Source organism: Barbus barbus (genome assembly GCF_936440315.1).
Source record: "Barbus barbus genome assembly, chromosome: 18".
NCBI lineage: Eukaryota > Metazoa > Chordata > Actinopteri > Cypriniformes > Cyprinidae > Barbus > Barbus barbus.
This window is the reverse complement of record NC_136746.1, coordinates 1924154-1951617: the sequence shown is the minus strand read 5'-3', so window position 1 is coordinate 1951617 and position 27464 is coordinate 1924154. Positions and strand designations below refer to the sequence as shown.

General features: G+C 40.9%; 1 protein-coding gene across 2 annotated transcripts; it reads right to left on the bottom strand.

Annotated features, from left to right (window-relative positions):
- Positions 1–393: 393 nt before the first annotated feature.
- LOC306883969 (uncharacterized protein) lies at positions 394–27464 on the bottom strand. 2 transcript variants are annotated; one of them, XM_079439524.1, is made up of 9 exons: positions 26425–27464; positions 15428–15487; positions 13187–14452; positions 8625–8832; positions 8105–8243; positions 1855–1924; positions 1678–1724; positions 1452–1510; positions 394–997 (listed from the first exon to the last, which is right to left on the bottom strand). In XM_079439524.1, exons 1-9 carry the CDS (start codon positions 27128–27130, stop codon positions 955–957), a joined length of 2598 nt encoding a protein of 865 aa, XP_079295650.1. In that variant the 5' UTR covers positions 27131–27464; the 3' UTR covers positions 394–954. The 2 variants fall into 2 exon arrangements, with proteins under 2 accessions (XP_079295650.1, XP_079295651.1); XM_079439525.1 differs by having other exon boundaries at positions 26297–26483.

Genomic DNA, 27464 nt, shown 5'->3' with positions numbered 1-27464 from the left:
GCATTTTTGTAAAAGTTGCTTAAATATCTTAATTTAATCTAAAGCCTAGTCCTGGCTTAAGCTAAACCCGCTTTCACAAACCGGGCCATAATTACTTAAAATAAATATGAAATCATAAAATTTGTTGTTGTTTTTTTTCTTTTAATGTTTATTTCATCTAGTTGTCAAAAAAAAAAATCAAATTTTCATTGAAGTACTAAAATAAACAAACAAAAAAAACGATATGGTCTTTTAAAAACAAATAGAAACTACAAAAGCATACAACACAACTACTACTAGAACTGTAACAGATATGAGGGACAGTATGATAACACTGATGAACTGCATGAGTGCAGAAATCCTCATTTGGTTGAACTTCCTCCAGCCAGAAGAGCTCAATAATCTCACACAGTTCAGAGTGATCTAGAAGCTTTATTGGTTCTCATTAACATCTCAAAATGCATTCACAGAGTTCAGACAATAGGACGCGTTTCATTCTCAGTTATTGGCATGGCAAAGGCTGCTCGCTTTAGCAATCGGTCCAGAGATAAATAGATTTAAATACAATAACTTCTGTTGAGGAAGCTTCATGTAAACGTGTTCATCCAGAGATGATCCTGCAGGGGAACTCAAATGTCTTGATATCTAGAAAAGTTGCTAAGATGTCAAGTATGACAGAGAAACTCCAGTCAATCAAGTAAGATCACAGTCATAGAAACTAAAACACCACAAAAAGCCAATACTGGTACTCTTCAACTTCCCTCATTAAAAAAAGAAAGCAGACCTGAAGTGCATTTCATTTTCTGAAGGATCAAAACCACGTTTCTCAGACATTAAACAAGATATATTCTGCAACCAGTGTTTCACTGGTAACTTTATGAAGATGCAGTCATGTGAATGAACCTAAGAGTGAGGAAAACAGACAGACAGAGATAGAGCTGTAGATGACGAGTGGAGATCAGAGCCGCTCCAGAATCACTCTGACTTCTTCTTCGCTCCAGGAACCTTGGCCTGAATCCTGAGACACACACACAGAGTCATATGGACGTTACTTTGAGTCCATCACCACTGATAACAGACCACTCTTCACTGTAATCTACAAACAAGCATCTCCTGCTAGCTGCTTTGAATAAACGTCAGTTTGATTAAATATTAATTACCAAATCACACTGTGGGACTCAGCGTAGAGAGGCTGTGCATCAGACTAACCCACAGCATGTACTCAAGATGCTTCTTTAACATGAGAATCGGTGGATGAGCTACTGTATGCTGAGGACTGAGGTAGACCAGGCCCGTTGAGTGTATTTCGAGGTCTGAATTCTAATTCTAGTTTAGGTCTAATTCTAATTTAACACTTGTCAGTTAATGGTTAATGGTCAGTTAACAAACACTAGATTTCAATCAGGGAAAAACTCTAGAACAAGCGTGTCTAGTCCACTCTAAATAAACCCTCATGAATGAGTTGGACTTACTGGCCCATGACATCCTTCACCCGGCTGTTCAGCGTGGAAATGAACTGATCGATCTGAGTCTGCAGGACAAACAGAACATGACTGTCATTTGCACTGGATCATCAACACACACACACACACATACACACTCTGCCAAACAGATATGAACATTACATGATGCTCAAGAGAACGCTGCATGTCTTTTCAATTGGAAAACCAGCAGGAAAACAACAGCCGTGACCATTACCTGATGTCTCTCATAGACCATTGGGCCGCTGAAAGCTCCAATCAGACCTGCAGCACAAGAGATAATAAAACACCACTGAATGTAATTATGGCTCATCTATGATCAGGAGCTCTGAAGAACGGCCCATAATAAAGCATGAATGTACAGAATGAAGTGAAAGCGACTCAGTGACCTTACCGAGAATGAGCAGCGTGAGTCCGTTAAACCAGGCACCGACATACGTGAGGACCCACAGAAACGCTGCGAACTGGAGAAGAAACAGAACATGTTCACTGTGAACAAGTGTGTCTGACAGACCATGACAGGAACAAACGTCACTGATTGGCACACAGACCAGACTAGACTTCAGTCGTACCTGCACACTCATGAAGAGGTGCACACAGCATATATTATAACAATAAAGATAAAATCAATGCTTAGGATTATTATTGGGATTGATATTACAATGAAATCTAGTATAGGCTATTTGCAATGAAACTCTTATCATCATTGTTGTGAGAATATAGTCACGTGACTGCATTATCCTGTATGCATTCTGTTACAGGACACTTGGAAAATGGTTGAGGTGATTTGATTGACATTGAATTTCAGCAGTAATGGATCTGGTAGAGTATACCTGGATGTCATCAGCGTAGCAGTGGAAGTGCACAATATTATGATGTGAGACTACCAAAGGAAAGCATGTGAAGGATGAATAGAAGGGGGCCGAGCACCGAACCCTGGGGTACACCTTGAGATAGAGTGGCTGTGGAGGGAGTACAAAAACAAACTGCTGTCTGTTTGTCAGATACTGTATGGCCTTTGCCAGGACATGACAGTGCCAGTGATGATGGAGGATTCCAGATGGGAGAGAAGAACGGTATGGTTGAGAAGCTGCAGTGAACTTAAGAAGGATGAGGATGCTGTGGAAACCAAGAGTCTGAAGAAAGGAGGAGGTTGATGGTGACTACTATGGATAATCTGCCGATTCAATATTATCCCGTATTGTATTAGTATTAGTATTAAATGAGATAGGATCTCATTTTATCTCCTACCATGTAGCTAGACAGCTCTGTTGTGCTCACACATGAAAACCGAGTTAGGCGAAATAGTGAACAGAGCTGAAATACATGGAGAAGTGGAAAGGGTGATAGATGTTGGATTAAAGGAGTTGGAGGTGTTATCACTAGGTTTGAGGAGTTTATTTATTGTATAAAGAGAGCTTTGAGGTCGATGGATCCAGAGTCTATGAGGCCAAAGAAACAGGTTGACCAGGCTGTGAAGAGAGCGCCACTGTTTTGTTGAATGATCTGAAGATGCACTGAGTCTTTGCCGTTTGCTGGGATTTCATTTCATGAGGTTCAGGGGAATACCAGGGAGCCGAGTGTGTAAATGAAATCATTTCTGTTTTGATAGCAGCCAGCTTATCAAAACAAGAGGAGAGCATATCAACATCACAGTTAACAAGACAGGAGGATTGGCTCGACAGCAGAAATCTTATTGACGTACGAGGGTCAGAGAGCAGAGCAAGAGGAATGTCAGACTTCTGAAATACAAAGATCAGCAATGACCATAGAGATTAAAATCAAACTATTCAAACAAATGAGCAGCAGTGATGAAGATGGCAGCTGTTTTCAAGTCCATCTAGTAGTCAACAGTAGGGGTGGGCGTATCGATCCTAATATCGATAGTATCGATACCAACGTTGGTATTGGTATCGGATCGATACTAGCCTGATAAGATCGATACTTTAGGTTATTTTTTTTCTCCTATACACATAATAACATTGCTTAATACATACAACACAGTGTAGACATGTCTGGGTGCATATGCCGCTCTTTTCACATCTCTTATGCAAACATTGCTGCTCCTCCCCTGCTACGCTGTGTTTGGTTGTCATGCCATCACGTGACTCAGCGGCTCCGAGCGCGAGCGGATACAGTGAGAGATGGAACGGAACTCCGAGCTACAAACGAAATGAAAAGGAGAGGAAGGAAATCCTTCACATAGTGCATATTATACCTGTATACCGAATTTGTCCTTTTTATACAGTATCACTGTAAGGTGTGGACTGAGTTTAGCTTTTTAAAATTATTTCTTAATGCATTAAGACACTTTAAATTTTCATTATAATGGTTTTCTATGGGAGTAAAATGCTTAACATGTTGTTTAGCATGTTTGCATATATATTCTGGTCTCAGCTGCTTGCAACATATTATATTTTATTAACAAGCTGTATACCGAATTTAGTTTTTATTTATTTATTTGGTAAACTAGTAAGACAATCTTTGGTAAGACAGTCTTTATCACTGTCTTCCTCCATTCATTAATTGCACCATATTGAATGTTTTTATATTGCAATTAGAGAAAATGAAAATCAGCGTGTTGCATTCATGTTCTGGGTTCATCTGCTTACCTGTACATGCATAGGCCTATATATTTTTATAAACTATACCGAATTTGGCCTTTTCATATCACAGTTTTGTTTTATTGCGATAAACAAATATTACAGTATGTATAAAACAAACAGAAAATACAGTACGTACATAACATACTAAAATCCTTTCAATAATAAACGAGTTATGGTTTAATAGTTCTTCATTCAATAAGCCACTTACATGAAAACCCAAAATTCCTATCTCAAAAAATTAGCATATCATGAAAAGGTTCTCTAAACGAGCTATTAACCTAATCATCTGAATCAACTAATTAACTCTAAACACCTGCAAAAGATTCCTGAGGCTTTTAAAAACTCCCAGCCTGGTTCATTACTCAAAACCGCAATCATGGGTAAGACTGCCGACCTGACTGCTGTCCAGAAGGCCATCATTGACACCCTCAAGCAAGAGGGTAAGACACAGAAAGAAATTTCTGAACGAATAGGCTGTTCCCAGAGTGCTGTATCAAGGCACCTCAGTGGGAAGTCTGTGGGAAGGAAAAAGTGTGGCAGAAAACGCAGCACAACGAGAAGAGGTGGGAAGTCGTGGCCTAATGGTTAGAGAGTCGGACTCGTAATCGAAAGATTGCGGGTTCGAGTCCCCGGCCGGCAGGAATTGTAGGTGGGGGGAGTGAATGTACAACGCTCTCTCCACCCTCAATACCACGACTGAGGTGCCCTTGAGCAAGGCACCGAACCCCCAATTGCTCCCCGGGCGCCGCAGCATGGCTGCCCACTGCTCCGGGTGTGTGTTCACGGTGTGTGTGTGTGTGTGTGTGTGCATTTGTTCACTACTCACTGCTGTGTGTGTGCACTTGGATGGGTTAAACGCAGAGCACCAATTTCGAGTATGGGTCACCATACTTGACAATACGTCACGACTTAAAAGGTGACCGGACCCTGAGGAAGATTGTGGAGAAGGACCGATTCCAGACCTTGGGGGACCTGCGGAAGCAGTGGACTGAGTCTGGAGTAGAAACATCCAGAGCCACCGTGTACAGGCGTGTGCAGGAAATGGGCTACAGGTGCCGCATTCCCCAGGTCAAGCCAGTTTTGAACCAGAAACAGCGGCAGAAGCGCCTGACCTGGGCTACAGAGAAGCAGCACTGGACTGTTGCTCAGTGGTCCAAAGTACTTTTTTCGGATGAAAGCAAATTTTGCATGTCATTCGGAAATAAAGGTGCCAGAGTCTGGAGGAAGACTGGGGAGAGGGAAATGCCAAAATGCCTGAAGTCCAGTGTCAAGTACCCACAGTCAGTGATGCTGGTGTTGGTCCACTGTGTTTTATCAAGGGCAGGGTCAATGCAGCTAGCTATCAGGAGATTTTGGAGCACTTCATGCTTCCATCTGCTGAAAAGCTTTATGGAGATGAAGATTTCATTTTTCAGCACGACCTGGCACCTGCTCACAGTGCCAAAACCACTGGTAAATGGTTTACTGACCATGGTATTACTGTGCTCAATTGGCCTGCCAACTCTCCTGACCTGAACCCCATAGAGAATCTGTGGGATATTGTGAAGAGAAAGTTGAGAGACGCAAGACCCAACACTCTGGATGAGCTTAAGGCCGCTATCGAAGCATCCTGGGCCTCCATAACACCTCAGCAGTGCCACAGGCTGATTGCCTCCATGCCACGCCGCATTGAAGCAGTCATTTCTGCAAAAGGATTCCCGACCAAGTATTGAGTGCATAACTGAACATAATTATTTGAAGGTTGACTTTTTTTTTTTTTTTTGTATTAAAAACACTTTTCTTTTATTGGTCGGATGAAATATGCTAATTTTGAGAATTTTGGGTTTTCATGAGCTGTATGCCAAAATCATCAATATTAAAACAATAAAAGGCTTGAACTACTTCAGTTGTGTTGTAATGAATCTAAAGTCTAATGTTTATCAGTACATTACAGAAAATAATTAACTTTATCACAATATGCTAATTTTTTGAGAAAGACCTGTAATATTAGTCATATCAACATTAGTATTGTTAATTTTTTTTAATTGTTGTTGGTCATTTAAATTTATGTTTTTTTTACATGACAAGTATCGGAATCGGTATCGGCGATACTGGCCCTGTATTTACTTGGTATCGGATCGATACCAAAATTTGCAGTATCGCACACCCCTAGTCAACAGCTCCCCCTGAACACAAGGCTCTTAGGTAAATCCTGTGGGTGTGGTCTGGTTTAATAAGAATTAATCCAGAGGTTCAGTGAAAGTGCTGTCAATTGAGTGGATGAACATTGAGCTTTGTAGTTGGCTGTATGGCTTGAGGAAGGGGATGGAGATTGAAAAGACTAACATGCTGTTTATTGTGATCACTGCCCTGCCCGACGGGCTAACTTAAATAAAGGGCTCCTGCGGGTCCTTAAAAACTCTCAATTTACTTTTATATAATTTAAAGCCATAAAAAGTTTTAAATACGTTAAATGGTATAAGAAAAGTCTTAATTACAATTTAAAGAGGTCTTACAGTTGGGGATGGAAAGAACCACGATATGGCTGGATTAAACCTCAAAAGGCAATGATGTCATTGAATAAATCTGAGCGCTGCATGTTTTAAAGTCAAAACGCGGCGCAGATGTCTTTGTCAATGTGTCTTTGAAGGGAACCGGCTGTTCTCAGAAACGTGTCCATGGCATTTTTATTTCATCTTGCCTATAATGCCTGATAAAGCAGCGTATATGAGCGCGGTGCTGCCTTGTGTGCAGCCGTTACCGGAGAAGCCGCTATATTTGCTCCTAAAGCGCCACCTCGTGGCAGAGAGGAAATTTGCATCTCCAGTGTATCTTATGTTCAGATCAATGCGAATATCCATGTTTTTATGCAGCAAACATAGAGTTGTAAATGTGAAAGAAGTTAATGTGCCCTCTAAAAATCTAAACAATTAAGACAGTAATATTTATGATTTAAATTAATATAATAATATGTTTGACTTGTCCCTTTTCATAAAAATGTGTGTGTGAAAATGATCAAAACTGTAAATCATGTCATTTTATGGCTTAAAATGTTACCATAGACATTGTCCAACCCCACTCATACAGCGTTCATTTTACTTGTGCAGCTCTTAAAAATTGATTTTTAAAAATTCTACAGATACCCTGTAAATAGTGAAATAAAATTATTTCATTGATATTTGTGTATTGAAAATGTTTTTGATTGACATTCAGACTTTGATTTTCTGATTTTCTATATTTTTAAAAATTGTCTTTTTTATGTGGGCTAGTTAAATTCATTTTCAGGCTACCAAAATCTGAAGAGTACCTGCCCGAAGGGCTACCAGGGATTTGCGAGCCCTATGTACTCTCACTTCTGTTATCTCGACCCTTATTTAAAATCTTTGGAAAACAGTTTTTTGCCGTGTGTTTAATCTCTGTCCTTCAATGTAATAATCTTGACATTTTCATCTGTGTGTATTACTCCCAGCTCTCTCGACTCGTTCTCCTCGGAGGCCTCTAACGTGTGTTCCACTCGGTACATTAACTTGAGTACAAATCTGAGCTACTTGTAGTAGTATTTCCATTGAATGCAACTTTACATATATATTCCACTAAATCCCAGAGGAGAATATTGCACTTTTTACTCCACTACATGTGTCTGACAGCTTTAGTATCAATTCATGAAATGTAATTTTGATACTTAAAGAGATAGTTCACCAAATAACTCTGCAAATTCCTTTGTCATTTACTCACCTTCATGCAGTTCCAAACCTGTAGGAATTTCTTTCTTCAATGAAAAACATAAGATAAGATAAATGTACATGGTACAATGTAGTTCAGACTGCAACAATTTTTAAAATATCTTCTTTTGATTCCAGAGAAGAAAAGAAAGTCACAAATGTTTGAAATGACATGAGGGGAAGTAAACGATGACAGATTTATCATTTTTAGGTTAACTATGCCTTTAAGTATATCAGTTAATAAAAGTATTTCTCCTCATGACCTATTTAAAGTTCTACTTGAGTCAAGTTTAGGGTAAGCACGTTTTCATTTCATATACAGAAAGACTCTTCAGACCTTCAGCGAGTCGATCAGGTCCTCCACCAGAAACAGACGCCGCAGCTCCTTCAGCACGCCGTTGATCCGGCTCAGAACCACGTCACTGTGCCTCTGCACCATGTCTTTAGACAAAGCTACATCCTGATCCAGGTACCGTCTGTGAAAATGAGTTGAAAAATCATCTGTCATTCAAGAAGAGCAGCAGATATCGATTTGAATTATGAGGACACTCATAGATTCACTGGGCAATTTTTTTAGCAATGTTACCATCAACGGGCAACCAGGTGAGACACAGGGCCCACGACCGATGTAAAGTATCCAGATAGAAATTTGTTACCCATTCTCAGTGGGAAAGCGCCCAAGAAACATTGATAAAAAAAAAGTTGCCAGGAAGAATTGCTCAAAAAGTTGCCCAGTGTATCATCAGCCACAATGTAGGGGACTAGGTGTCTAGACCTGAGACCTGAACACACTACACTATGAACACATTAATAATGTAGGTCAGACCATACAAACAGTGTTTCTGCTCTGGACTCACTTGAATGGATGGCCCTCATCAGACTTCTGGACGGCCTGCAGGACTCCCCTGTATGTCCTGAAGGAGAGGGTGACGGACAGCAGGGCCAGTGTGGAGTAGGACAGGACACTGATGATGCTGCAGCTGAGGAGGGAGAGCAGGAGGAAGAGGCTGCAGCCGAACACTAGCCCGCTGGCCCTCACGTCCCGCCAGTACAGAAGCTCCAGCACTGAAACACACACACACTCAAGTCAGCCTCACAGACCTCCGTCTGACCGCAGGGAACCAGGGACGGACACAAGCAGAGACTGAGACGAGCACATGCGGATGATGTGACTGATGCAGTCTGTGATAAACGCATTTACGGTCACACAACAGAAACCTCAGACCACCAACACACTCACAAACATCTCAGATTCAGTCTGTCTGCTAAACACAGACAGAGCACATCTCCTGTCACAAACACACATTTTAAATACTGTAAGTAAAGGGGAAATTCACCCACAAACTCTGTCATCATTTACAGTCCACCAGTATTATTCATATTTTATGCAGCAGTCTTATGCCAAAATGCCTTACACTGGGTTTTTTCACCTCAATCTATACTCCATACAGGACGAAGCAAAATCTACATTCAATGACTTTGCAAAGTTATGAAAAAGTGGTCCAGCTGAGATTATTTGACCACATTTACTTTTCAGAAGTTAATGTGTGTATACACACACACACACACACACACACACAGCAACAACATTGCAGTGAGACACTGCAGTTTATCTGTCAAATTCTGTCATAATAGGAGACTGAAATTTCCTACCATTTCAAAGTTTACTATGGTAACCATAATACCAATAACTGTGCCATCAAATGATATGGGATCTCCTTCAAACAGTGTAACCCTTACAAAAATGCACCATGATATTACCATGTTTCAGACAAAGTGTGGTTTCTGGACACTATAATGCCTCTGTGAATATACATACCATGCTATTTGAATACAGTAATTAAACTGCTTGATGCCATCATCATCACAAGAGCTGCTTCATGGTATCATGGAGCCCCATTCTGCCATTTCAGACCCGTTTGGAGAAGGGCGCAGATGGAGTGAAGCGTTGGCCTTAGGCCTGTGCAGGACACACCAGCATCACCTGAACCCCGCTGACCCTTGAGGAGCGTCACATCACACGCATCTGCTAAAGCCCAGGAGACAAGCGTCTGACTCCAGATCCGCGTTAAACCACCCTGAGAAACACAGCTGGAGCCAACTCACGCACGGCGAGTGACGTTTCAGCTTCTCACCTCATTTTGCAAGACATAGCAGCAAATCATTAAACAAGGACTACTTTTCCCCCACCGCATCCAGAACCTTTGGCCAGATTATCTGAGCGATACTGACTCTCTCCAGGAGCAAAGGTCAGCTCTGTCACCGCAACACGCTCTGCTAAAGCCCTGCATTCACCAAACTCATGCTAAACAGCCTCATCTCCAGCAGCGACAGCAGAGCGTCAGTCAGACGGCACACACACACACCAACAGCGCAGCTAGAAGAACAGCAGTAAACAGCACGCGATCTACAGCGAGAGTGAGTGTGTGAGAGAGTCCTGCTCTACCCTGGTGTTTCCAGTGCGCCGTGGGCCGCTCGAGCGTCTCGTCCATGCTGCCGTGCCGAGGTGACTGGAGGCGATCAGAGCCCAAAGAAGACTAGTGCTTATAGCGGCGGGTGGAGCTGGAGGAGGGAGTCTCCCACACGAGATAAACACAGCGCTCGGGTGACTGAAAGTGAAACACACCACCTACATAGGGGTGTGTGATATTGACAAAAACATTATATCTCAATATTTTCCGGGATTTTATCGGTAATGATAATTAGACAATATTTTGCTGAGTGTGTTATTGTTGCTAGTGTATCTTAAGGACTACCATGGACAGCTGACTCCTAAAGATTTTGATATTCTTCATATTCTGTGTGGTCAGTTCACAGCAGTGATAGAAATTTATCTTTTCCAATAAGTTTAAATTGATTCTTACCTTTTATGGGCATTTTTACCTTTATAAAGCCATTTTTGTCTAAAAGTGTGCATCATATTTTGAGTCAAATTCTTACATTTAATCAATGAATTAGAATAATAAGACATTTGGGCTGTTACCAAGCAAATGAAATCAGTATCAACTAAATGAATCTTTGCAATGCAGAGGAAACACAGAAGCTGCATCTGAAGAGGCATTTAGATGTATTTACTCACTGTTTAATGCAGGACATGAATGCATTTAACCTGCAGTTACAAATGCAGAAATAATGTTCTGTTATATGTACATAAAACGTTGAATACTGATGCTTGAAATTATATAAAAAAATGAAAAGATACTTTAAATGTGAAATTAAAACTTCCAGTAGGTGGCAGCAAGTCACTGTTAATAAGTGAGTCATTGCGATTGAACCGAATCATTTAAACAGACGATTCATTCAGGAACAAAACACCGTCATGTTGCGCTGTGACTGTTTGGAATTATTTTTGTTGGCGAAATAGAGCAAAAAGGTCTAAAACGTAAGTCTCTTGAAATAACTTCTTGTTTATTAAACTGTTGTATAAAATCAATATCACATTTGTAATCATGCTGATTTTTGGAGAAAAAAAGGCACACTTCATGTGATATTGATTAACTATATGAAATGAAATAAATATACATTTTCTGACCCCATATCTTGAATGTTGTGATCTAAATGTATTTTAATAGACTGAATCATGCAGTGAAAGAATGCACGCACACACGCACTAGTCTAACCTACTAGGACTTCACGTTATGTATGCATGCTCCCTGTAGGTGTGCTTTGTTTGGTTTTCGCGATATACTCAATAGTCAAATCGCACATCGATAAAGCAACAATTACGATATATATATATATATATACATATATTAGGGGTGTATCGATATCACAAACAGAACCGAAAGATCGCGATACACCACCCACGATAATCGCGGAACTCTCGTGGCATACCGCGGTACTCTCACGCCCCCTGCTGCTCATTGTTGAGGTTAATGGCACTTATCTCTAACTAACTATTAACTTAAACTAATTTTTCTTTGCTTACATTTTTTGCTTACTGTTTTCCAAGTGCATGTCATTTCACGTGACTTGGGAGTGAGCGTCACACTCGGTTGCTAGTATATGCAGGTTGGCTGCTTCGCATAGTACTGAAATTGCAGATCCCCCGGACACATTTAAGTCTCCTGTGTGGGAACATTTTGGTTTTCCAGTGGAGTACAGGAATGAAATTCGTGTCGTAGACAAAGCGTACACAATCTGTCGTAACTGTTTCACAAAACTCTCTTATACGACAGGAAACACGTCTAATATGCAAGCGCATCTCCGGAGACATCACCCCAACATTGATATAAGCGGCACACGTAAGAAGCCTCAAAAACAGGAAACTTTTCCCACTGCCTTTAGAATGAAGCTACAAGCTAACTCCGACCGTGTTCAAACAATTACAAAGGCAATAGGGGTTTTCATGGCGCTAGATATGCGGCCGTTTTCTGTTGTTGAGAAAGACGGATTCACACATTTGCTAAGTGTGTTGGAGCCAAGATACCAATTACAGAGCAGACCGCATTTCAGTCAGAATGTGCTGGCTCACCTTTACAGCGAAGTAAGAGAAAATGTTCCTGTGACAACAGATAACGCTAAAAACATTGTTAATGCAGTTGAAGCAGCCGGTTTTTCACCAAATATACAATGTTTTGCGCACACAGTTAATCTGGCATCACAGAAGGGAATGGGCGTTAACCAGATGTTGCGGGTTTTAGGCAGAGTGCGAAAGGTGGTCAATTTTATCCATCGTAGCACTAATTCAGGATGTCCCCACAGCAAACCGAACCGTGTCTCCAAAACCATGAACTGAACCGAACCGTGCCACTGGTGTATCGTTTCACGCCTAATATATATATATATATATATATATATACGATATATATCGCCCCTACACCTACACCTAATGCACTTACAAATCTGACTCCACACACTATAAATGTGTAAACGTAGACACACCCGCTCAAACTATACTGCACGCTCTCTCCGTTACTCCTGACAAACCTGCAGGACTGGGAGTAAAGACCAGTCTGATTGAGATAGACAAATGAGCAGCGTTTTTGCTCTGTAAACACAGGCCCACAGTGATCCAGCTCTTGACCTACAGCATGCCTGCTGCGGTGCTTCATCATGGCAGAAAAGAGCCTCGTATGAACCCTCAACACTACATACAGTTAATCAATTCACTAATGCTCAAATTTATATGTGAAAAGAATAATCCTGATTGCAATATGACAGCAAGTAGTCAATCATAAACCAATCGTATTGTTATATTGGGCCACAGTTGGTGGGACACTAAACAAATCAAAGGGAAAGGTGATCAAGCAAACAGAGTCATAATGCAACATCATGCCATGCCAAAGGTGAGACGCATGAGAGACGCATGAACGTTGAGGGGAATAAAGGACAAAACACAAATGATGAAGGTACATGGACAAAAAATTATGGGTAAATGAAAAGGTCCAGTGAAGATGGTGGTCTGTGCTGAATTTACCTGCCGCTGCACTCAGATCACACATGCTGCCTTCAACTTCCTTCTCCTCGGCTCCGGGTTTATCCGCTGGAGGACAGATTACAGGAGCTGGGGAGATTTCCTGGAAATCAGACGCCAGGCCCACTTTACCTCTCGCAGGAGAAGGTTTGTCTGACTCCTGGGTGAGGAGATGGTAAGAGCGTTGTTTGTCTGCATCTTCGGTTGTAGTCATGTGATCTGCCACCTCCTGACGCTGCAGTTTAGGAGATCCATTTTCATCCTGTGGCATTTCTGAAGGTTTACTGAAGGCCAGGCTCTCCTGCATTTCCAGAAACTCCTCAGCAGCTCCCTGCGGCGGTCGCTCCACAAACTCGAACTCTTCAGACGAGACCTCCTGCTCAGACACCTCCTCAGCGGCATCCATCGCCCCCTGGATGGCTCGCCTTTCCTGCGTGACAGCGTCGAGCACCGGGGAGAAGGAGTCTGCGGATGGACTCTCAGAATCCGACAGCTCTCGAGTGTTTCCGCTGGGGAAGCCGAGACACTCAAATCTGTCAGCCGTCTGAACTGCAGTCTGGCTGATCACCTCTTTGTCCTTCAGAAGGCTGTCGATCTTCGGAGACATGTCCGTCTCTTTCACAAGATCAAAAGCGGTGAAACTTTGCTCGGAGTTGTTCTCCGCTTCCAGATTGGTCTTGTCCCCAACTTTGGCCTCCGTCTCCTCGGCCATTTCCTTCAGCAGCAAGATCTTGGAGTCAAATCCAAAGGGATTGATAGCAGGGAATGGGGAATTTGGGGAATCGTCCACACTTCTGTGAACCGGGCTGAAATCAGGGCTTCCTTCTGAAGAGCCAGAGTCCAGTTTGTCAGGGTTCAGTGGAGACGATTTGAGAATATCTGGAAGAGATGTTGGTTGGTCGTCAGGTGCCGTGTCAAGGTTTGAATAAAGGTCGGACGGAGCATACGAAAGGGAAACCGGTGCGTCAGCATCAGTCTCCGGTTTGAGCTCCTCTAACGGCACGTGGGCTTCATCGTAGGCGTCCTGCACCAGGTCTGGAGACGGACTCTCAGACACCTCCACTGGTCTCCTGGCTGCGGTGGTCTCTTCGAGGCCGCCGCTCACAGGGGGAAACGCCTGGAATGGACTCTTTTTTGTTTCTAACATGAAATCGTCGTCGCACTGGCTCAGCACATCCGGGTCGAATGCTGCCGAGTTCTTACGTCCCAATGGATCCATAGCAAGGCTAGCGCTGGCCCGTGAAGCTACGGGTGGAGAATCGCAGAGGTCTGCGGGATCAGAGCGAGACTGTGGTTAACCGGTGCCTGGGATATGGATGATCCTGTGAGACTTCACAGTGTTCAAACTAAACTAATTTATGACTACTGAAGATGAGATTCTCATTTCCTTGATCATGTTTCTAGACCATTCCTTCTTAAGTAAAAGCATCTGCTTTTCTCTCTAAAATCTATTTATACATATCTGCTCTGAAAGAATGAAATATGATGACGTTAACTGAGGCTTGCTGTAAAGATTAACTGATGCAAAGCTACAAGGGAAAGTCAGGAGGAAGGTAGAACAATCCACCATCTGAAAGCTTTCAATCAAGGCTAACATCAATCAATCAATCAATCACATTCTGCAGCAAAACTGACTCTGCATTAGGGCTGTCAATAGTACCAGTGTTTCAATACCAAAAAAGTCAGAAAAAGATCACAATAAACCAGTTTGGTACATGGGTGCCGCAGCTACCAATGGTAGAGTAGGCTTGGCTTGTGAATGTCAGTAAGGTTATACCGATGCTGCTTTGAAACTTTCCTGATACATGAGCTGCTCCTTCTAGCACAGAAATGTCAGAATCTGCCGCCGGACATGATACGACTGAACTTGGAGGAGCTCACAGTCCAAACAACAAGACATCATCATCTTAATGTCACTTTATTTATATAAGCATTTTCAGTAAGCGGAGTTCAAAATGATGGAATGTGTTTCATGGTATTTCAGTTTTTAAAGTGGTATTACTATGACTGAAAATCAACAAAGTTCACTGGTACTGGTATCATGACAACCCTAGTCCAGATCAGTGAAAATCAAGCATGTCTGTCAACTCCTTGCACTGATTAGGTTACTTCAGTTGTTAACTCACAAGAGATCACATTTACATCATTCAGCACTGTCAAATGTCACCCTGAAATGCAAACAATCAATCGGCTACATGGCAAAGACGAAAGCAACCCCAGCACAGGAGCAAAGCTGAAACGTACCTGATGGAAACTGAAGGAGAGCAGAAGTGATGGCAGCAGCAGCAGAGGGTTCGGGTTCATCTGAAAAACAGCGACGGAGAGGAATTACACACAACACTGCCTTGAGCCCTGGTCAGAGATCATTTACCATTTACAGGGGCTGCCGTCTAATCAGAGTCAGTCTCTCAAAGCTTGCTCTGTGAACATTCAAGGCTATCATGAAAAACGCCAGCTCCAGGAGTGTAGGAGCAGGAGCTGTTATTTGTGGCAGACATTAAAAATAGTTCATTAAAATGGTGACGACAATGGCTGCGTTTACACTGGCACAAAAAATCTGATTTTTTTGCTCACATCTGACACAGATCGGAATTTGTTGCACACGTGTAAACACAAAAACCCGTGCGAGATACGATTTTTTCGCATCCGATCTGAGCCACTTCCAAATGTGGATTTTAATCGGATACACATCCGATATCTGGACATCCGACCTACATCTAAACACACATACCCGATTCTCCACAGAACTCCCAATGCGAGAGCGACATGTTTGCACATAAAGATTTTTAATGGCGTTTTATGCCAGCGTGCTGTATGCGCTCGCATTTTATTGAGATGGAAAGTTTTTATAGGTAAGAAATTGCACATTCAGGAGCTGGTTTCCAACCCCTGCCCCGTGAATTTTGAAAATACAACAACTAAAAGCTACATTATATTTCTCAGCAATGAGGTGATAACTTAGCAGTTTTTGTAATTAAACCGACAAGCTTGTTCGCAATGCTTCACAATCACTCGCTCGCACGTGGGTGCATGCTTTCTTATTCTCTCGTTAATTCATTCGAATTCATTTAAATAAATATCATCTTTATTTCACTAAAGAATTCTACCTCTAACGAGCAGTAGATAAAATCGTCTAACAAATTAAAATTACCATTATTATCCTTTATCTGTTCAGTTAGATTTTGTGCAGCAAAACATCCATGACAGTCATTGTCCATGCTGGCAAATAATAATGGCCATTCGACGTGAATTATATAAATAATTTTAATAGCACGGCCATTTAAAACCCAGGGGTTAAAACCCATCTGCATAGTAAAGCGATCACTGCAGACAATCATTTTTGGCAGGAATTAATGTAAACACAGATACCGGATACCAGTCGTGTCTAAAGTGAATGTAAACAGATGGGTCAAAAAATCAGATATGGTCAAAAGATCGGATTTGTGCATTAAGACTTGCAGTGAAAAACAATGTGTTATTATATGGTTTATATAATCTATATAATCAGAATAAAATCAGCAGCCGCAGAGTCACGTCATGTCAAAGGTTATTCAACCACACCTGAATAACAACACTGACAGTCCTTCTGAAGCTTCAAGAAGTGCAGAATTACATCTTAATGCATATGAATGGAGCGGAGAATATCACAAACAGCCTCAGTGCTCTTCAGGTGAATGTAAGTCCCACGGGTTTGGAATGACAGCATCTTTACAGCAAGCTAGTTTTATTTCACAAACTTCAAGCATCAATCCAACAGAAAAACACTATTGATAAAAAAAAAAAAAGGCTAATCACACAGAATTCTGTTATGGCTTGTGATTAATTGCATCTAGCATTAAAATTTGTAATTGATAAATATAATTTTCCCAATGAATCTTCAATTTAATGAATAACGTTTTGTTTTAGGCAGTAAAGTATGAGAGGCTGTGCTATATTGTGAATACAATCATGGCTGAAGGGCATAGTTAGCCAACACAAATAAGTATTAAAAGCCCAAATATGTTTTAATATATTACTTGTCTGAAGTAAATCATTAAACGGCATTCTTCCGCTAGATAACAGCCCTTGACACTGAACAGTGAACAGCAGGAGTATGTTCATCTGTAACACCTCGTCTGATCAGACTTCATGATTATAAGAGTATATGATATTTTCTCTCTCACACACACCTGCTACTCTCTCAGCTGAGAAAACATTCATTTCTGTCTCCTAGTTTAAAACAGACCGAGAGGAAGAGTGTGGTCTCAAAATTAAATGTGAATGATGCTAAATAATGCCACTCACTCATACTTTACTACATAAATAATAAAGTTAATTTTGTTGAAATACATAATACGTGGAACAGTTTTGATGGTATATGTATTAATGCTGTATGTTTAGTGTGTTGTGACAGAGCTGATGGCCTTTGCCCCTGACAGACAATGAAAATGAAGATGAGAAATAATCTTTGAACTTTTGACTTGGCCTATCTTCCAATATGTCGCCCATTATATTTACTTAAAAATATATGTCACCATGTTTTTCTTTTGTACATTCCACTTGTTTCCGGTGTCTTTTGCAGCTTCTCGTATATAACGTGGTGTAGTCATGAGGTGCTAGTTCACATTTAAAAAATGCTTCTACAAAAAAAGGTTTCATCTGCAGATATGGCCTAGTTTAGGGATCGCACACGGACATCTGACGGCTAAGTAGTGATTGTGATTCTTGTAATCTTGAGTACCTATAGTGTATTATTGCATCATTCACATCTCCGAAGAGTCTTCATTTTATCAAGTTTATAAAAGAAAGATACAGCTTACGATTCTCTCCGAAAACGGCCAAGCTCCTGGAGGCGAGCCGTGGGCGGAGCTAAAGAGTTGCGAGCACTTACTCGCTTGGCAACAATCACAGATATTTGATGCAGTTTTCCAGCAGCTCCTAGTCATGACCGGGATCTTCATCTCTGAGACTGCTCCGTCTTTTAGTATCAAACAATGTGCAAATCCAGTGTCAGAATGCACCTCGTTATGAAACATCCGTCACTGAAATGATGGGAACAAACAAACACGCTTGTGAAACTCCGTCGCTGCCCCGGAAAAACAAATTGCATCCGCTGTTCACATAACAATGAATACGGTTATCTTTTCCTCACATCTTTAGAGACATTCTTCTTGAGCAAGTACTGCTGCGCTGCCGATGACTTCTGTACCATGAACGAAATGCGTTGCTCTTGCTCGGGTCAAGTCTCTTCACAGTGTAAACAACTGAGAATGCATGAAATGGCATTGTATCCCCCTTTAAGCGCAGCATAATTCAACGACAAGCATATGCCAGTAACAAAGATAGTACCGCACATTGCCAGCTAAACAACTAAATGAGCCTACGCAATGCGGATAACCATAGCAACACGCATGTTGCCAATAACCTGAGAGCATTAAAAGGAACTTAGCTTGTGAAGACATTCGAGAGAGCAGCTGTGGCGAGGATGCTTGATCTCTTGATATCCTGACTTTTACATGGTTTCGACTAGGTCCTGTAGACCTGAGCTGTGTTTACCAAGAGTGCCAATATCATTGTCGCTCTCATTACGTCTCTGAATGTGAAACTTGACATACTTAGTCGAGCCAGGCTCCATCGCTGTGACACGGCGGGATTTTATACGTTTGCATAGCAATGTAGAGTGACCGAATCGAAAGGGAACGCTCTCGGTTGCTTACATAACCTCGATTCCCTGAGATGAGGGAACGAGACATTGCTCTTATTGCCGTGTCACCGAGCTCAGGATCTTAGAATGCCAAGTTGCTTCAGTCAAAGATTCTGAATGGATGACGTACAAGCACTGCCTTATATAGAGAGGGATTCCAGCTCATATTTCACGTGCTTGAACGCCATTGGCCAGTTTCACTGGCGTGATTCAATAAGGCTTCAGTAGTATTTGAGAAAAGGGTATATCCCATCCCAAGCACCTACCGGCAGAGAAAGAGATCGGCATCTGTTTATATGAGAAACATCACACAGAAACAGCCTGAGTTTACACGCAGAACGACACTGTTATCACACAGCAGTTCTTACACTAGTCTGAAGACTAAACACTAGAGATGCACTGATTGACTGGCCAGGGACCGGAATTAGCAGGTTTTCCACATGACTGGCCTGGACCGGTGACTGCTGGTCAGTCTGCCCATCCCGAGCTGCTCTATTCTGATGTCACACTTGCGGCGACTGATAATGTCATTTATGTAGTGAGAGACTTGCGCAGAAATCAAAACAAATGAGTGCAACAGCTCACACAGAAACTTATAGATGCATACTGCAGTAGTAAAATAAATTCATTTATCATATACGATTTAGGTAGGCTATGCAACATTGCACGACCGAAATGTTTCAACACAATTGCAGTAATCTTATAGTAGTTCAATAAACAAGAAGTTAAAATTAAGTGTGTCTTACATTTTAGACACAATATTGTCTGTTTTTGCTCAATTTCGTTGAAGAAAATAGTTCCGAGCAACACAGCAGTGTTTTGTTACTGAATGAATCCACGTTTTGAACAAATCAAGTGAGTCAACGATTCAGTAACCCATTCATAAAGAGAGTAGTCTCTTGCCTCATTTCTGAATGAATCAGCCGTTTCAACAAATCTGTTGAACTAAATGACTCGCTCATTCAGACAGTCATTCGCCGCCACCTACTGGTTTGGTTTCATATTTAAAACTAGCATTGCCCTTTTCCCAACATTTCTTATTTGTATGTTTAAGAAATATTTAAAACATTAATCTTATAAAATTAATTTTGCATTTGAAATTTTGCAGTGTAAATGCATTTATGGCAACTCAGCTTCATCAAACAGTCTGCGTAAATGCATCTAACGCCACTTCAGACGCAGCTTCTGTGTTTCCTGCAGTGGAAAGATGTATCAAGTTGATACTGATTTCATTTTAATGTTAACAGCTCTAGTTTCTTATAAATTACAGTTGCTGAATTAATTGAAACAACGTAAGAATTTGATGTGAAAGATGACACATTTAATAAAGTTTTTGAAAAATTGAAAAAAATGACAATTTAAGAAACAGTGGGAAATGACATCTGTTTTTTTATATACAGCAATTCCTTTTCAGGTAATTGTTATATCTACTTCTTTTCTAGTCACAGAACAGAACTTGTTTTTGAGTTGTTTAAGTGAGAGAACATCTGGAGCTTGGTCCAGATTGGGGGAATTTAATGTTTAATCATTTTTTATTGTATAAAGGATTTTTTTGCATTAAAAATAGTATAGAAAATCAGAATTGGCAAAAATCGGTATCGGCAGGTCACACTTACAAAAAAATCTGAAATCAGCCAAGAAAATTGCAATCGGTGCATCTCAATTAAACACTGCACCACAAACAATCCCATCTATCACCAACATTTACCACAGTTCACTGCAGTCTGGAATAGTGTTGTCACGATACTGGAATTTCTAACTTCGATACGATACCTTGAAAAATATCGATACTCGATACCATTTTCGATACCACGGTGAAAAAAACTGCCACAATATTAAGGGGGTAATTTTTTTAATTTAAAGATAAATGTAGCAAGTCGAGAACATGCGGTATATTTTACATGAACAAAAAAATGTCTTGAGGTACTGCATTTGTTGATTTATTTATTAATCTTTTATTAATCTTAGTTAAATGTTAATTGAAACTAACGTTTACTAATACATGTACTAATTAAAATCCAAAGTTCTATTTGTTGATATTCTCATTTGCTTCATAACCAAAATATTTCCAGATATAGGGCCCTATGAAATCCCTTTTATTTTTCCCCAAATTCCGTTTTATTTTTTTCTACATTCAATTTTTTCCATTTTAATTTTTCTGGATTCCGTCTTTTTCCGTTTGAATTTTTCTGGACTTTTTTTTTTTTTAATGGTCAAATTAAATGCTATTAATCTAAAAGCATGTCTAATTCATTAAAATCATGAAAATTATACAATTTAACATTTAATTTATTAAAAGTGTAACAAAAATGACACGTTTAGGGCCGTATGAAATGTTTTATTTTTTTCTCACCTTATGTTTTATTGTTGCCAAATTCTGTGTTTTAGCATGTCTATTATTTGAATGCATACAAACTATTTTTATTTATTCTTACAGTAGCCTTATGAAATGTGTTTTCCCCCTCAGAAATTCTGTGTTGTGTATTTACATTTTACTGGATATCAGATGAAGGCATAAAACAATTTTAATTCATTTATATTTGAATTAATGAAAATTAAACATTTACATTTTTGGCAAATGAAGGGGATTTACTATTAAAATTAAAATATTTTGTGATTATGTCTTTAAAAAAAATAACAGTAGTAGTAAGTAGCAGTATTATGTACATTCTACTAAATAATAGTAATACAGCCTATTTCTGGCACACGGTCTTTAATAGGCTAAACCGAACTTTTATTTTGACGGGTTGCCGTGAATACTTCTAAAGTTCTGTGTGTGTATGATATGACGCTAGTTTTACTCAAATTAAATGGTAAAATGCTCGTAAAGTGCCTTTCAGGTCAGTTCTGGAGATATTGTTGATGTATTTATGTCCTCATTGAGACGGCAGACGCTGAAATCACCGCGAGCGCCACATTAGTAAACACAACCGCACGTGCAGCACATTCACACAGAGACGCGCAGAACATGCAGGATTCATATTTAAATCCACTTTTGCAGCTTAATATTTACAGATACTAGTCCATATCGCGATTTGATTTAAGTGTAATGACCTACTTTTGATTAATTCATCCAAACTTTGACAAATTCCGTGACATTCCGCGTTAAACTGTAAATTCCGTGTTTATGACTGGATTCCGTGGCGTTCTCTGCATCGCGGAGATCATAGATCCCTACAGATAGCGCTCCTGCTGTGTTCTTTAACAACCAGAGCAGTCATCTTTCTATTCACTTCACTTTTGCTATTTAACCAGAGCGAAGGAGACGAGTGCGGTCACGTGTGGTGCTTGTCCAGCGCCTCTGGAGAGAAAGTGACAGCTCGGCTAGTATCGGTGTATCCATACTTCGGGAAATTAATATTGGTACCGTTCAGATATTTCAGTATCGATATTTATCGAAATATCCATATTTTTGACAACACTAGTCTGGAACCATGCTATTCTGGCAGAAATGTGGTATATTTATGCTATTTTATTCATATATAAATATAGTCTAGTCATTAGTAAATTGTATTAAATGTGCCACAGGAGTAAGGGAATACAATCACCACAAACTGAAGTAATAGTAATAAATGTAATGGCCGTGCATGATTTATCTGTGGTTAACCACTAATAACCACCACATTATGAGCAGAGACAGCGTTTAATGAGTGCAAATATTTAAGGCCTGTAGAGTCTCTGACCAGCAGAATATATCAAACTAACTTTGTCCTTACAATTCTTGTTACTGTTGTTAATATGAGTAAATTTACATCCAACTCAGTTTTACTGTGCATTTCCACGAGGCTCAATATCATTAGTAACTGCACTTATTAGTGAGATGTCATATATTGTGATGTTATTAGATTCCTCCGGTGCTCGTGAATCAGGGGCTGCTGTCACGGCTCTCGTGCCTCCATTTCCATAGTAAGGAAATACACAGCTACATGTCAGTCTCAGAGTACTAGTAGACTGTTAGGTTAGGGTTAGCAGAGTAGGTTGACATATCACTGCAGAGTTACTGGTAGTCTGGAGTGGACTATCAGAATAAAGCGTGACTCTCTCGTATCTTTATGAGCTCTGGAGCTCATAAGGCCGAGTGTCACTCAACACTCACTCAAGATTGCTCCATCCTGATGGAAACGACCATGAAGACGTCTCAGTCTGTATTTGACTGATAGATGACTGCTGTCCTAAATCACACACAGATGACAGCAGGAGGAACGGCCTCTCCAGATCAATACAGCACACTTCACACTCAAACAGGAAGTGCATGCTGAATCAGGCAGAGACTTCCTGCACAGAGGACTAAACAGGTTTGATATCAGCTCTAATTGAGTTTGCTGTCCATCCTGAGCTCTATGATATCTCACATTACCGCACTTCTTCTGAGTGTGTGTGTGTGTGTGACTGAGTGATGTGATGTGATGGTCACTGGACTGGATGATGATGTGATCACAGCTTTCACATCAGCTACAGCTGTAACACCACGCACTCGTTTCGTTTCAATCATGCTACACACTATTATTTACCCAGGCAAGTCATTTAAGGATGAATTCTTATTTGCAACAGCGTGACTCAGTAATGCAGAAACATATGTGGAGAGAGTTTAGTTGACTGTATATCTTACTCTCTTCAGATGTAGGTTGCTGTGCATCTGACCTCGGCTGCTTCTGATGTGTCAGTCAGGAGTAATACTCTCTCAGTGTATCAACTTCATTCGCAAACTCTTCATTGGGTGTCTATAAATTATTTGAGGCTATAAGCACTGTTATAATGTTCAGTTTCTTGCACAGGCTGATCATTTTGCTTCACAAGATCTCTTTATAGGTAATAGTGTTGTCAAACGATTAATCGCATCCAAAATAAAAGTTTTTGTTTACATAGTATGTGTGTGTGTACTGTGTATATTAATTATGTTTATATAAATGCACACACACATATAAGAAAAATATGTTACGTTTATATATTAAATATAAATTATATGAATATAAATATATACATAGATATATGTAAATATTTTCAAAATATATACAGTGGGGCAAATAAGTATTTGATACACTGCCGATTGTTCAAGTTTTCCCACTTACAAAGAGTGGAGAGATCTGTCATTTTCATCGTAGGTACACCTCAACTGTGAGAGACAGAATCTAATAAAAAATCCAGAAAATCACATTGTATGATTTTTAAATAATTAACTTCCATTTTATTGCATGAAATAAGTATTTGATAGAATAGAAAAATAGAACTTAATATTTGGTACTGAAACCTTTGTTTACAATTACAGAGGTCAGAGGTTTCCTGTAGTTCTTGAGCAGGTTTGCACACACTGCAGCAGGGATTCTGGCCCACTCCTCCATACAGGTCTTCTCCAGATCGTTCAGGTTTTGGGGCTGTCGCTGGGCAACACAGAGTTTCAGCTCCCTCCATAGATTTTCTATTGGGTTCAGGTCTGGAGACTGGCTCGGTCACTCCAGGACCTTGAAATGCTTCTTACGGAGCCACTCCTTAGTTGCCCTTGCTGTGTGTTTGGGGTCATTGTCATGCTGGAAGACCCAGCCACGACCCATCTTCAATGCTCTTACTGAGGGAAGGAGGTTGTTGCCCAAAATCTCGTGATACATGGCCATACATGATACATGGCAGTCGTCCTGTCCCCTTTGCAGAAAAGCACCCCCAAAGCATGATGTTTCCAACCCCATGCTTCACGGTTGGGATGGTGTTCTTGGGATTGTATTCATCCTTCTTCTTCCTCCAAACACGGCGAGTGGCATTTATACCAAAAAGTTCTATTTTGTTCTCATCTGACCACATGACCTTCTCCTATGCCTCCTCTGGATCATCCAGATGGTCTTTGGCAAACTTCAGACGGGCCTGGACATGTGCTGGCTTGAGCAGGGGGACCTTGCGCGCGCTGCAGGATTTTAATCCATGATGGTATAGTGTGTTACTAATGGTAACCGTTGAGACTGTGGTCCCAGCTCTCTTCAGGTCATTGACCAGGTCCTCCCGTGTAGTTCTAGGCTGATCCCTCACCTTTCTCAGGATCATTGATACTCCACGAGGCCAGATCTTGCATGGAGCTCCAGTCCGAGGGAGATTGACAGTCATCTTGAATTTCTTCCATTTTCTAATAATTGTGCCAACAGTTGTTGCCGTCTCACCAAGCTGTTTGCCTATTGTCCTGTAGCCCATCCCAGACTTGTGCAGGTCTACAATTCTGTCCCTAGTGTCCTTAGACAGCTCTTTGGTCTTGCCCACAGTGGAGCGGTTGGAGTCTGATTGATTGAGTGTGTGAACAGGTGTCTTTTATACAGGTAACGAGTTCAAACAGGTGTAATTAATACAGGTAATGAGTGCAGGATAGGAGGGCTTCTTAAAGACAAACTAACAGGTCTGTGAGAGCCAGAATTCTTGCTGCTTGGTAGGTGATCAAATACTTATTTCATGCAATAAAATGGAAGTTAATTATTTAAAAATCATAAAATTTTCTGGATTTTTTATTATATTCTGTCTCTCACAGTTGAGGTGTAGCTACGATGAAAAATGACAGATCTCTCCACTCTTTGTAAGTGGGGAAACTTGAACAATCGGCAGTGTATCAAATACTTATTTGCCCCACTGTACATGGGTGTGTATTTATATATACATAATACAGTACACACAGATATTTTATGTAAATAACTTTTATTTAGGATGCGATTAATTGCGGTTAATCATTTGACAGCACTAATAGGTACCATTTCAGCAGCATATGTGGAGATGACAGGAGAAAGCAGACTGGACCTGAGCAGCACAATGAAGTTAAATGTTCAGGAGAGAGCATTATTAATGGATGAACACAAGTAATCAGTTACTAGCCAGCTCTGTATAACAATAATAAAAAAAAAGTTAATTTGCTCCCTTTTAAACAGTTTTCAAAAAATCATGTTTTTTCATTGAGCATTTCAATTAATCTGCAGTTGGGTTATTTTGGTTTGGTAAAAAAATATCTAAACACAATAAAAACATGATAACATAATAAAAAAGATGATTTTTGAACATTTAAAAAAACGGAGTTATCTGTTTTCGCAAATAAACTCTTCATATCTATCTAATGCTCTCTCTATATATACTGCAGTCCCACCCTTATATATAGTCACATATGAATAAACATAAAAAGCCTCATATAATAGATAGACGTTTATATAAATACACCTAAAGCCTCAAATAAACAACTCATACAAATATATATTGTGCAGAAATATGATCTCTGCATAAATCCTCATTTATCGCGCTGCGTGTCTTTGTCTCATGAGGCGGCTGCACGGGCCGCACCGACAACATTCACCACAATAAAGCCGTATAATACTCACAATAATGCCGTATCATATTCACGCAATAACGCCGTCATATATTCACTCACAATAATACCGTATTATATTCACGCAATAACGCCGTCTAATACTCACACAAAGCCGTGTCACTAGCGCAGAGCACAGATCAGCGCGACGCAGTCATCAGAGGAGACGCGCGTCTGTATCTGATCCAGAAAAGCCGCATCACGGCACAGACAGCGCGGAATCAGCGCGATACTCACGGGATGGCGACGGCTCTCGGTGCTCAGACGCGGCGTGTCTGCTGCTGCTCTCCGGCTCTGAGTGATATCCTCGGGGAGCCTCCTCCTCCTCCTGCGCCGCAGTCACGCTCTCCTCCCTCAGCTCCGGCTCACAGGAGGATGCTGCTCCAGCAGGCTCTTCACTAGCGGCTGCAGTAAACCTTTCTTCTGCTGGCTCTGGAGGACTAGTTTCCTCAGTTATCTGCCAAGTGCTGCTTATTTCAGCTATCTGGGTAGTCAAGCTTTCTTCACTTATCTGTTTAAAACTGGCGTCTTCAGATCTCTGTGGTGTACTAGTTACCTCAGTCATCTGTGGAGTAATACTAGTTACCTCAGTTGGAGTGCTAGTTTCTTCTGCTGTCTGAGAAGCATCAGTTACTACATTTGCCAGTACAATATTAGTTATCTCAGTCATCTGTGGAGCACTAGTTATCTCAGTCATCTGTGGAACATTAGTTATCTCAGTCATCTGTGGAGCACTAGTTATCTCAGTCATCTGTGGAGCACTAGTTATCTCAGTCATCTGTGGAGCACTAGTTATCAGTGCAGTAGTAAGGTTAGCAAGGCTAGTGTTCCCCGGTGAATCCTCGTCTGCCGGTGTCGGAGCGACTGCAGCGGCTTCATTCATCATAATGTCGCGCGGAGCTCCATCGGATGAAGTGGAGGAAACTTTATCTGCTTCTTCCATCTGGAATCTGCTCTTAATGCTCCAGACTCGAGTGTTGCGGCTGAGAGCAGACGGTTTTCCGCAGATGAGCCTCGACGCAGCTGAGGTTCACAGACTCCGCCAAAGTGACTAAGCGGAATACTGACTAGAATTCCTTGACCAATCAGTAAACACCACGGTTGAGTGATGTAACAAGTGGCCAATCGAGAAGCGGAAGCGCGCTAAGCCCCGCCCATCATCGGTTCGTCCGCGCCTCTTTTCTCATCCTCTGCTCGCTCTTTGTGATGATGTGCTTTATGTTAGAGTTTGACCTCATCATAAAAATGCACCACAGTAAACACCCCCCCCCCCCCCC

What these genes read in the sequence shown, in the direction of transcription:
- LOC306883969 (XM_079439524.1), bottom strand. Translation starts at nt 27,130, where the DNA reads ATGGAAGAAGCAGATAAAGTTTCCTCCACTTCATCCGATGGAGCTCCG. An exon ending in CCGAGAGCCGTCGCCATCCC is followed by an intron (nt 15,488 to 26,424) that starts GTGAGTATCGCG and finishes GCTGTTTTTCAG; the next exon opens with ATGAACCCGAACCCTCTGCT. An exon ending in ACTCACGCTGCTCATTCTCG is followed by an intron (nt 1,725 to 1,854) that starts GTAAGGTCACTG and finishes CTTGTGCTGCAG; the next exon opens with GTCTGATTGGAGCTTTCAGC.